This window comes from Rhincodon typus, chromosome 9, assembly GCF_021869965.1.
Source record: "Rhincodon typus isolate 14 chromosome 9, sRhiTyp1.1, whole genome shotgun sequence".
NCBI classification, from domain to species: Eukaryota; Metazoa; Chordata; class Chondrichthyes; order Orectolobiformes; family Rhincodontidae; genus Rhincodon; species Rhincodon typus.
In genome coordinates, this window is record NC_063340.1 from 19,304,110 (window position 1) to 19,316,400 (window position 12,291).

The 12,291-nt window shown below is 41.6% G+C and overlaps 1 protein-coding gene across 1 annotated transcript; it reads right to left on the reverse strand.

The window, feature by feature from the left end:
• Positions 1-1,076: 1,076 nt before the first annotated feature.
• Positions 1,077-11,372, reverse strand: LOC125483983 (galactose mutarotase-like). The gene is made up of 3 exons (XM_048600932.1): positions 9,266-11,372; positions 5,459-5,613; positions 1,077-1,094 (listed from the first exon to the last, which is right to left on the reverse strand). The coding sequence occupies exons 1-3, from the start codon at positions 9,450-9,452 to the stop codon at positions 1,077-1,079; spliced, it is 360 nt and encodes a 119-aa protein (XP_048456889.1). The 5' UTR covers positions 9,453-11,372.
• Between the last annotated feature and the right edge of the window lie 919 nt (positions 11,373-12,291).

Below are 12,291 nucleotides of genomic sequence, written 5' to 3' on the forward strand. Positions count from 1 at the left end.
CTTGCCTTGTTAGAATTTTAGCTATGAGATTCCCCTCATTCTTCTAAACCCATTCTCTCTCTCTCTCTCTTTCTCCTTATACATCAGTCCTGCCATCCCAGGAGTCAATTTGGTAAATCTTTGCTGCACTTCCTGTATAGCAAGAGCATCCTTCCTCAGAGACCAAACGTGCGCACAATATTTCAGGTATAGCCTCACCAATGCCCTGTATAATTGTAACAAGACATCCTTGTTCCTGTACTCAAATCCTCTCACTGTGAAGGCCAATATACAGTTTGCTTTCTTTACTGCCTGCTGTACCTGCACACATACTTTCAGTGACTGGTGCATGAGGACACCCAGGTCTCATTGAGCATTCCCCTCCCTCAATTTACAGCTGTTCATATAATAATCTGTCTTCTAATTTTTGCTAGCAAAGTGGATAACCTCACATTTATCCACATAATACTGCATCTGCCTTGCATTTGCCCATTCACTCAGCCTTTTCGCATTTCACTGCAACATCTGTGCATCCTCCCCACAGCTCCCCCTTCCACCCAGCTTTGTGTCACCTACAAATTTTGAGATATTATGTATAGTTCCCTCATCAAAAATAGTGCTAAATTTCTAGAATGGGAGGCTTTTAGAATACAGCAAAGGAGAACTAAAACATTGAGAAGGAAAAGGAAAAGGAAAATATAATAGCAAAAGACATAAATATGGACTGTAAAAGCCTAAGGGTTCATAAAATGGAAACATTTTAAATGCAAGTCAATTACATGCGGAGTCACAAGAATTTTAATGGGAAACAGAAAAGTGGAAGAGAAGCCAAATGATTATTTTGTGTCAATTTACACAAAGGAATAAACAAGCTGTTGCCCAGAATTAAAGATCCAAGTAACGAGAGATTTAAAGGAAATTAGTATTACTAAGAAGATTATACTGGAGAAATTAATGGGCTGAAAGTTGATAGCTACCCAGAACCTGACAGTCTACATCCCAGAGCTTTGAAGGAAGTGGCTACAGAGATAGTCAATGCACTGGTGATTATCTTCCAAAATTCTAAATATTCTGGAATGGTGCCTGCAGATTGGAAGCTAGCAGATGTCATTCCTCTATTTAAGAAAGGAGCAAAAGAGAAAACAGGGAACTACAGGCTTGTTTGCCTTATATCAGTAGTAGGCAAAATGTTAGAATCTATTGTAAAGGGTATGATGAATGGGCACTTAGGTAATAGTAATCTGATTGGGCATGTCAGAATGGATTTGTAAATGGGAAATCATGTTTAACAAATTTGTTGGTGTTTTTTGATGATATTACTAACAAAATTGATAAAAGGAAACTGATGGATGTAGTATGCTTGGATGTTCAAAAGGCTTTTGATAAGGACTCACAGGGGGTTGCTTAGCAAAATTAAAGCTCATGAGATAGGAGGTAATGTCTTGGCATGGATTAAGGACTGGCTAACAGGCAGAAAACAAAGCAGAGGAATGAATGGGTTATTTCACATTGACAGGCTGTAACTAGTGGGATATCACAAGATCAGTACTAGGGCTCCAGCTGTACACAATATGTATGTAAATGATTTGGGTATGAGAACTAAATGTAATAGTTCCAAATTTGCAGACATTATCCATGATAAAAATGTTTATAGGGATAGTGTGGGTAAAGGACAATATAAAATTTGAGTAGCGATGATCGTATTAAATGATGGAGCAGGCTCAATCGGCTGAATGGCCTACCTCTGTGGCTACGTATGTCAGATGGGGCTATTTTTGCCGATTTCCTTCTTGTTCAAATCATCCCTCCTGCTGCTGACTCTGTGGACGCTGCAAATGGCTCAGTTCTCACCACCCTATCCACATTGCCCTCCAGGATATTCATTCACTTGTAGCCCTGGCCATCCGTAAGGATATTGTGAAGGATCGCATCGGCATCATGGTCTTGATGGAATGTGGCTGTAAGGATGCCATTTTCTCCCTTAATGAAGTCTCATGTCTGGCTATACATTCTACCACTTGTCTCATCAAGAACATTGCAGTGCAGGTGTGGTGCTCATCATCAGATTACACCTTGACCTGGCCCTTCACTACTTTGGAACCTACACCTACTTTGCGCATCTCACTTTGTTCCACCCCTCTCAGACAACACAGTGTGGAGCTGGAGGAACACAGCAGGCCATGCAGCATCAAAAGAGCAGGAAAGTTGACTTTTTGGGTTGGGACCCTTCTTCAGGAGAAGGATCCCGACCCGAAACATCAACTTTCCTGCTCCTCTGATGCTCTGGCCTGCTGTGTTCCTCCAGCTCCACACTGTGTTGTCTCTGACTCCAGCATCTGCAGTCTTACTATCTCCACTGCTCATTTAAAATCCTCATTGTGAACTATCCACCCAAGTACAATAAACATTTCCCTAATTTACCTGACTTTTGGACACAGATTGACAGAAAAAGAGGTTTCTTTGCTGAACAAGAATCACTACTTATTACTCATAATTAGACTCTAGCTACTGGTAACAGTTAAAAGCCACTGTCATATAATATTATCAACCAACATTCTAATCCCCTTATAAATTTCCTCTTACATGCACAGACAAGCAAACAGGGAAATTAATTATTGGATAGAGGGGGAAAATGGGAAAGATAATTCAGTAGTTTTGCTCCCAGGTCATGTTGTTCAGATGATCCTTATGACTCTTCTCTTGGCTAGCACGAGGTTTCAATCATCTTTCTCCAGATGCTTCCACTGGTTGTAAACAACACAAGACGGGCTGGTTCATTTATAAAACGTCTCTGAATTATCAGGTAAAACAATTGTTTAGGAAGGTAAACCTGTTTTCTGTAGGTTTATAGTGAGTTTCGACAGCAGAGACACTGCTCAAAAAATAGTAAATACTTCTCTCTCGATAATTCATTCCCAATGCCAAGCTGTTAAGTTACCTGAGAACCAATCACACAATGTTGGCAGGCAAATAGCTCTCTGTCATTGATAGTTGGTCACTACTCCATAGACCAATCAACTTTTTATTGCATGCACTGGAGTGCTGCTTTGTTGCATTAGAGTGAAACTGGAATTTGATGAAACAGGGAGTTAGGTGAAAAAGGAAGGTGATCAGTACCTCCTTTTCACTCATTGGTGAGTACTTCTGCTCTTTTATATAAAAATAAGGCCTTAAGGAATTAGGGACATAAGGGGGAAAGAGTGGCTATAAGAAACTCTTGCAGTACAGACCACCAGAAGTCAGAGAGAGACAGAATCTAGCAAGAAGCTTCTGAGCAGAGCAGTGGGAATACTTTCAATGGACCAGCCCAGTGTTACTTTTACTCAATACAGAAGCAGAGCTCCCAAGGTGATGTCAAAAGAGACATGGACCAAGTGGAAGCTGCTGATTGGGTGAGTAAGGGCAGCGAGTATTTGTACTACTGTTAATACTTATTGTTTGTAAAGTTTTTTTATGGTTTATAGTTTAAAAGGGCTATATTTTGTTTTACCAAGTGAATAAAGGCCCCAAAGTAATTGATGTAGATCATGGCAGGAGAGCTCAAAGCCATGGTTTGCTCCTCCTGGACTACGTGGGAAGCTGGGCACATTTACAATGCCTGGGGCCAGCACGTGTGCAGGAAGTGTCACCAGCTGCAGTTCCTGGAGGCCTGGGTTTTGAAGCAACGACTGGGTACATTATGGAACAAACGTGAAGCTGAGAATATTGCAGATAGCACGTACTGAGAACTGTTCACACTGCTGGCAAAAACTCCACAGGCAGAAAGGGAATGGGTGTCCACCAGAAGAGAATGAAAACCATGCCAGACTTGTGGCTGTTCCACTTAAAGCAGACATACCACTTTGGATAGTGTTGGGGACAGAGAGGGAATGACTTCTCAGGGGAAACCAAAACAGCCAAATTAATTGTACCACGGTTGGCTCTAATAAACAGGAGAGGAGGAGAAAGTGTAGGAATACAAGTCATCAGGGTTTCAACTGTAAAGGGAATAGGTAGGCATTTTTGTGGCCGCAAACAAGATTCCAGGATAGTATGTTGCCTCCCTGATGCTACCGTCAAGAATGGAGCATCTGCAGGACATCTTGGAGGGGGAGGGTGAACAGGCAGTTGTCATGGTACAGTCCCTCCATGGCCTCACCCCTCCCTAATTGTGTATTCTCCTCCATACCCCTTTACTAGCAATCTTTCCTACATGACAGCTGTGACTGCATTTCAAAAGTACTTCAGTAAAAAGGTCTGTCAAGGACTTCAAGAGGTTTCTGGTGCTCATGAAAGGCAAAGTGTCTGTCTTTCCATTTGCACTCATCTAATTCTGGTCTCGAGAATTCCCTGTTTTAATTGTTCCACTATTGGTGACTGTGCCTTAAGTTCTTGAATGCTGTCCCTAAACCTCTCCGCCCGTCTCTCCTCACTTCTTTAAACACTCCCCAATATCTAACTCTTTGACAAAGCTTTTAGCTATCTATCAGAATAATACGTGACACTATCAAATTTTACTTTGTAGTGCTCCTGTCAATTTCCAATGAACATTTTACATCTCATTTTATATCCAGAAGGGCAATTGCACAGAACCAAACGGCTTTTCCCACGTCTAAAACACCTGTGGCAATTTTCGTCTATTAACCACCACCATTAAATCACACGTTTTCCAATTGATCAATTTACCTGCTGTGAAATTTATTTTTCTTTTTCATATCCAGACGTACTCTCACACACAACTGAACTTTTCTTTCCTCCATTGTAAAATCACCCGTGGTATTTTTCATCTATTAACCACCACCAATAAATCACCCACATTTCCCAATTGATTAATTTGCATTCAAAGCCTGTTAAGGGCAATGAAGACCATCAAAGGGGAGGGACAGGAAGGGGAATTGGAAGGGAATTAACATTTTGTTATGTTAATGTCCATCTATTAAACACGTGCTGTTGCTGTTCTTGCCCTTTAGACTGTGGAATCCTCACACGGAATTAACACTTACATTTTAAGAGTCGTACTTACAAAATAAAGCACAAATTATACAGATTCATAGAAATCTTACAGAATGCAAGACAACATGTTGGCCCCTGTACTGCTGTCAACTCTTTGAAAGAGATATCCAATTAGTAACACTCCCACTTTGTGAGCACAATCCAGAAATGTCTTACTTTTTAAATATATTTTAAATCTCTTTTGCAAATTTTTAGAGTCTGCTTCCATGCTTTCTCCAGGAAGTACACTGAAGATCACAGCTTACGTAAAAAAAAACTCACCTTTTTACTACTTTTACCAATGATTTTAAATCTACATTCTCTAGTTACTAACACTATCGGCAGAAAGAGTTTCTCCACATGTGCTTCTTTAAAACGCCTCCGGTTTGACCACCTGTATCAATTCTCCCTAAACCTTCTATGCTTGAAACAGAACAATCCTAGTTTCCATAGTCTCTCCACAAACTAAATTGTAATATTGCTCAGCATAGTTATACATTTTCCTTACCTTGTCAAATCCTTTCAAGCCACCGTGCAAACTGTTAGGCCCATTATTAATAGGCAGCTGATATTCCTTTTCATCAATACTAAATTTCCCTTCGGCAATTCGATTTGCAACACGACCAACGACTGCCCCAAAGTATGGATGTTTGTTAATATAACCTGTAAGCATAATTTAAACAAGTTATCATCAGGGAGAGAGGGATTTTGACTTTTAATAATTTGATGTATTTTACAAATTACATTGACACTGAATCCAATGTTGTTCCTCCTCTCTAAAGCTGTTACTTTTTTCAAAATGCCTTTTGGAATGAGCAATAACAACCCAAGTTTATATAGCATTTTTAATGTAATCAGACATCTAAGTGTCTCTCAGGAGCATTGTAAACAAAACAGGACAATAAGTCAAATAAGGAGGCAATGGGCCAGATCATCTTAACATTATATTCCGTCTGCCAAGTTTTTGCTCATAAGCTCAACCTGACCATATCCCTTTGCAGACTCTGTGTTATCCTCAGCACTTGCTTTCCTAGCTATTTTGTCATCCACAAACTTGTTAATAGTTCATCCACATCATAGGTCATAAATAATTGTGGCCCCAGTGCTGATCCTCGTGGCAAAGTGCTGGTAAAAGATAGTCATTGTGAAATGCCCCCCTTATCCCAACTCTGTCTTCTATTGATAAATTATCTGCTAAAACACTACCTCCAAAACCATGGGATCTTATCTTATTAAGAAACCTAATTTGTGGTACATTATCAAATGTCTTCTAAAAATCCAAATAAATTACATCCACTGTTTCATCTATATCTATCCTGCTTGTTAACTATTTAAAGAATTCTAGTAAATTTGTCACGCACAATTTCCCTGTCATGAAACCATACTGACTCTGATTGATCATATTATGTATTTGTAAATGCTATACTATTACATATTTTGAAAAGATTCTTAACATTTTGCCTATAATGAATGTCAAAGTAACTGGCCTTTGTTACCTTTATTTTGGTTTCATTCCCTTTTTCAATAAAGGTGTTACATTGCAGAGGATTGGAAAACTGCCAATCTTCCCAGAATCTAACTGCACTCATTCGAGTGCAAATGACAATAGAGACTATTCTATTCTACTAGTGTATCCACTATCTCTGTAGCTACTTCCTTTAATATCCTAGGACACATCCAAACAGAACCATGGCTCTAATGAATCTTTAGCCCCTTTAGTTTCCGTACCATTTTTTCCTCTAGTAACAGTTTCATAAATTTCATAGAATCCCTACAATGTGGAAACAAGCACTTCAGCCCAACAAGTCCACAATGACCCATCCTCCTATAACCCACCTAATCTACACATCCCTGAACACTATGGGCAATTTAGCATGGCCAATCCACCTAGCCTGCACATCTTTGGACTGTGGGAGAAAACCGGAGCACCCGGAGCAACCACACACAGACACAGGGAGAACATGCAAACTCCACATAGACAGTCGCCCAAGGGTAAAATCAAACCTGGGTTCCTGGCGCTGTGAGGCAGCAGCGCTAACCACTGATCCACCATGCTACCCTTGTTGTTGTATTTATTTCATTTCTTCTTATCTCTCAAATATTTAGTAATTTTAGAATGCTCTTAACATCTTCTACTGTGAAGACTGAATCGAAGTATTTATTCAATGCCTCCACATTTCCTGGCCCCCCCATTATTTCCTGAGCCTCATTCTCAATGGGGGCCTATGTTTATTTTGGCTTCTCTCTTCCTTTTTACTTATTTGAAGAAATTCTTGATGTTACTTGCAAGTTTAATCTCAAAGTTTATATTCTTCCACTTAATTGATTTGTGGTCAGCTTTTGTGAACTTTCCCAGTCCTCTGCTTACCATTAACTTTTGTCACATTGAAAGGAAAAATGCACAATCTGATGCTTGTTAACGCACTGATTATCCACAGTCAGTTTATCCCCTTCTTAGAATACTTCTTCCTCACTGGAATATGTATTTGACTTGAGCTACGAACTATTTTCTTAAACATCTGCCAGTGTCCATCCTCAACCATTTTTTGCTACTAAACTCCTTTCCCAGTTCACTCCAGTCAGCTCTACCCTCATTCCTTTGCAATTACCCTTCTTTAAGCCTAGTACAGTTGCTTCTAGCCTAAGTTCCTTGCTCCCAACTGGTTGCTAAATTCCACAATGTTATGGTCACTGCTTCCAAGTTAGAGTAAAAGATCTACATCATTTACTAAACCTGCCTCATATACATCACCAGATCCAAAATAGCCTCATACCTTGTTGGATCCACAAGATATTGTTCCAGGAAACTGTGCTGAACACTCTCTGAATTCTTCCTCATGACTTCCTCTGCCAATCTGACTTTTCCAATCTACACGAAGGTTAAAGTCACCCATGATTAATGTTCTGCCTTTGTTATATACCCTCATTTTCTCCTGATTTATTCTCTGTCCCACCAGATAGCTACTGTTACAGAGCCTATGGCTTACCTCTCTACCAGTATCTTCTTTCCCTTTTCATTTCTTACCTCTACCCGTACAGCTTCTATGACTTACAATCCAAAATCATTCCTTGCTATTATATTTGTTCCATCCCATATTAACAATGCTACCCACCAGTCCATTTCCTTCCCATGTGTCCTTTTGAAAAGTCACATTCTCCCAAATATTTACTTCCCATCTTTGATCTCCTTCTAACCATGTCTCCATAATGGCTACACAGTCATACTTGTTAACCTGTACTTGTGAACCTTTATGTACCCTCTGCCAGTTTGCCCATGGCTCAGGTAATAATCCAGAGATTACTGCCTCAGGAGGTTCAGGTTTCTAATTTAGCTTCCAACTATTCAAAGTCTTTTTGCAAAACCTCTTTTGCAGTCCCACCCGTGTCACTGTACCAATGTGGATGATGACTATTGGATCCCTTCCCTCTCCAAATTTTCCTTCACCGTGAAGGCACCGTACAGGCAACACGGCCTTTGGGTTTCTTGCTTACTGCTGCGGAGGACAGTAAATTTATTCCCCAGTGATATTATTCCCTACCACAACTACATTCTTATTTCCTTCCCCCACTTGAACCAAGCTGCCATGGTCAATTCTCTCAACCTCCCTGCAGTCCCCACTCTTGTCTGGATAACTTGCAAGAGCCTCCAAACCTAACTGTGTCAAGTTAAGGACACATTTTTAAAGGTCAGAGGAGAAAGATTTAAAAAAGACATGAGGGACAATTTTTTTTTACCCAGTGGTTCATGTGTGGAATGAGCTTTCACAGGAAGTGGTGGGTGCAGGTACAGTTATACTTAAAATATATTTGCATAAGTACATGAATAAGAAATGTTTGGAGGGATATGGGCCAAGCACAGGTAGTTGAGACTAATTTAGTTTGGAATTACGGTTGGCATGGACTGGTTGGACCGAAGGGTCTATTTCCATGCTGTTTGACTCTAGAGCTTTGACTCTATGTTGGATAAAGAGATCAGAAAAAATCTGCGAGAACTGGGGATGGTGGGAAACAAAAACAGAAACTGCTTCTAGAAGGGTCACTGGATAGGAAATGTTAACTCTGATCTCTCTCCACAGATGTTGCCAGGGCTGCTGAGTTTTTCCAGCAATTTCTGTTTTAGTTTCAGAAGCTCAGAGAGTCGTAAAGAGCTTAAAAATGGGAAATTGTTCACAAGTAGACTTTTTTTTTCAAATAAACACACGAAGGTCCAGTTTGTTTTGCCTCAGGAACAGTGATAAAACTATCCATTCCTGGGGAGCTGGTGTCTAGGAGTGTGAAGGCCTTGCGGTCAGTCGGTACGAGTCTGCCAACCCACCTTGCAAGTGGTCGAAGCCCAGGACGATGTCTGCCAGTTCTCCGTGCCGGTCCCTGGTCTCCAGGCTGGTTATAATGCCTCCGAAGCTCAGCACCGATAGCCTCACTGAGTCGGAGCGCAGCGTGAACCGACGCACCAGCCTCCCGTCCGGCAGTGTCCCGAACACATCGCTACTGACCACGGACATGGTCTGGGCGGCGGCACGGTGTTTCTCCCTTTGGTCACTCAGCAAACTCGGAGCCGGCGTCCGATCCACTAGGCCTTCCCTCTCCCTGTTCTCCACTTCCGTGAGCAGATGTGGCAACTCCCGACTTAGTTCGTAAACAAAAAGTTCGTTCGTGATTTTGCAAATTCCAGTTTTCTGTTCTGCTTCACGCTTTTTACCATTTTGTTATTAATTCTCGACATAAAATGTACGGCGGGATCAGCCGTGCTGCTTGCACTCCAAAACCAGATCCAGCTACGACTGTTTATCATTGGGCTTCTACTTCCTAGATAATCTGGGAAGGCAGAGTCTACCTGCAAAAGGATTACATATATCCATTAATTTATTATGAAGATTGTTCACTAAGTCTTCCATTTATTGCTGCTCCTCCTAAGTGTCCACGTGCCATGACCATATTAAGTAGTTGTGAAAGAGTAAACTCAGCATGTTGATATAATGGGTAGATTAAGTGAATGGTAATGCCATGGCACGTCAAGGGACAACGATGGGATTCTCACTTGTTGGAGAAGGTCATTGTCTAGAACTTGGGTGGTGTGAATATTATAGCCATAGAGGTCCATAGCACAGAGAAAAAACGTACTTCAGCCCATTACTTGCTACGCATCAACTCAATCGTAAATGTTGCCCAGGTCTTTCATCATATGCCATGAGGACATGCAAATTATACTCATCATTGTGGAGTCATCAGCAGCTTCTGATCTTATGATGGAATGAAGATTATTGTTGAAACAGCTAAAGTTGGTTGGATCTAAGGACACTACCCTGAGAAATTCATGCAGTGATGTCCTTGGATTAAGATGAAAGACCTCACAAAAATCACAACCATATTCCTTTGTGACAGGTATGACTGCAACCAATGGAGTGTCTGTGCCTGGGATTCCAGTTTTGTTGGATGTCTTTGATACTGTAGTCAATCAAAGTCTGTCTCGATGTAAAAGGCAGTCATCTCACTTCTGGAATTCAGCTTTATTGTCCATGTTTGTACCAAGGTTGTAATGAGGTCAGGAGCTGAGAGGCCCCGGCTAATTAATCCAAACTGAGCATTTGTGATGAGATTATCACCAAGCAAGTGTCACTCGGTAGCAATGTCGACAACACTTTCCATCGCTTTGCTGATGATCAAGAGCAGACTGATGGACCATTAATTGGCTGGATTGAATTTGTTCTGCCTTTTGTGGAGAGGACATACCAATACAAATCTCCACATTGCCACCTAAATGCCAGTCTTGTAGCTGTACCAGAACAGCTTGGCTTCAGTACTTTGCTGGAATGTTCTCAAGCCCCATAGCCTTTGCCATACCCAATGCTTTTCCATTTCTTGCTATCACATGGAGTGAATTGAGTTGATTGAAGACTGGCACCTGTGTTGCTGGGGGCCACAGGAGAAGGCTGAGATAGATTGTCCACTAGGCATTTTTGGCTGAAGTTGGTTGCAACTTTAACTGCTGAATTGAGAAAGTCGTGTCGACTGTTGATCTGCCAGCCCTGAAAGCCTACTGAGACACAGGGAGATGTGTGATGCTGGGTCTGCAATCTGGTCACAGCAACGCATGCAAAGAGCTTCCCAACTGTACTTAAAGAGATAACGTCTCGGCAATTGTTGCAGTCACTGATTCCTTTTGATTTTGTATACATGATGACTATTTTGCATCACACAGGTCTTCCAGCTGAGAGACAAAAGTTCAGGGACGTCTTACAGCTGACGGTTTTCCAATTTTGTTCATTTCAGTTTGAATTCCAACATTTTCTGGGCCGTTATCACTAACAATGGTAAAGGGTTGGACTCTATTGTGGTGGGCTCACTGTCCAGCTTGTCCTTGACAGTGAAGTGTGGAATGGCACTGAGAGCTTCTTCAATGAAAGTGTTCCCTATCATGTAGAGTTCAACCTAGTGCTTCACCTGCCTTTTCATTTGTCTGCTCGATTTAGTAATGATCCTCCCTATCTTTATCCTCAAGTGGACTGATTTAGTAGCTGCTGAACCTGTTGCTTTCTTGACTCCTTCATACATCTCTCTAGCATCCCTGATCTAGCGGCAGATCATGTCCTGTTGCAGAGTTTTAAACAATGCTGATTTGGCTCAGTAAGCAAACACCGAAAGAACTGCAGATGCTGGAAATCAGAAACAAAAACAGAAATTGCTGGAAAATCTCAGCAGGTCTGGCAGCATCTGTGGAGAGAAATCAGAGTTACCGTTGTGGGTCCAGTGACTCTTCCTCAGAACTGATGGCAGTTAGGAAAATGTTGGTTTTTATGCAGAAGATAGAGTGGGAAAGGAGGTAAGATGTAAATGATAGGTGGAGATAGAGCCCAAAGAGAGAACATGACAGTTGAGGTGGATAACAATCAGGCTAGGAGGGTGAATAGCTGCTAATGGGGATTGTTAGTGGCTAACAATGGGATGTGTGTAACAGCAGACCATATGTGATAACAAGGCCTGGAGTGTAGGGGTTGGGGTAAGGACATGGGAGAAAGTGCCTCAAGCTCTAAGATTATTGAACCTGATATTGAATCCTGAAGGCTGTTGAGTTCCCATGCAGAAAATGAGGTGCTAGACCTCTTGCCCACACTGTACTGCATAAAAACCAACATTTTCCTGACTGCCATCAGTTCTGAGGAGGGGTCACTGGACCCAAAACGTTAAGTCTGATTAAGTCTCCTACCTACTAACCTCATCCCGCCCCCTTGACCTGTCCGTCCTCCCTGGACTGACCTATCCCCTCCCTAACTCCCCACCTACACTCACCTTTACTGTCTCCATCCCCGCCTCTTCGACCTGTCTGTTTCCTCTCCACCTATC

Coding starts and splice junctions, on each gene's coding strand:
- LOC125483983 (XM_048600932.1), bottom strand. CDS start 9,452: ATGTCCGTGGTCAGTAGCGATGTGTTCGGGACACTGCCGGACGGGAGG. Junction 5,614..9,265: donor GGGCTTCGACCACTTGCAAG/GTGGGTTGGCAG, acceptor TTATGCTTACAG/GTTATATTAACAAACATCCA.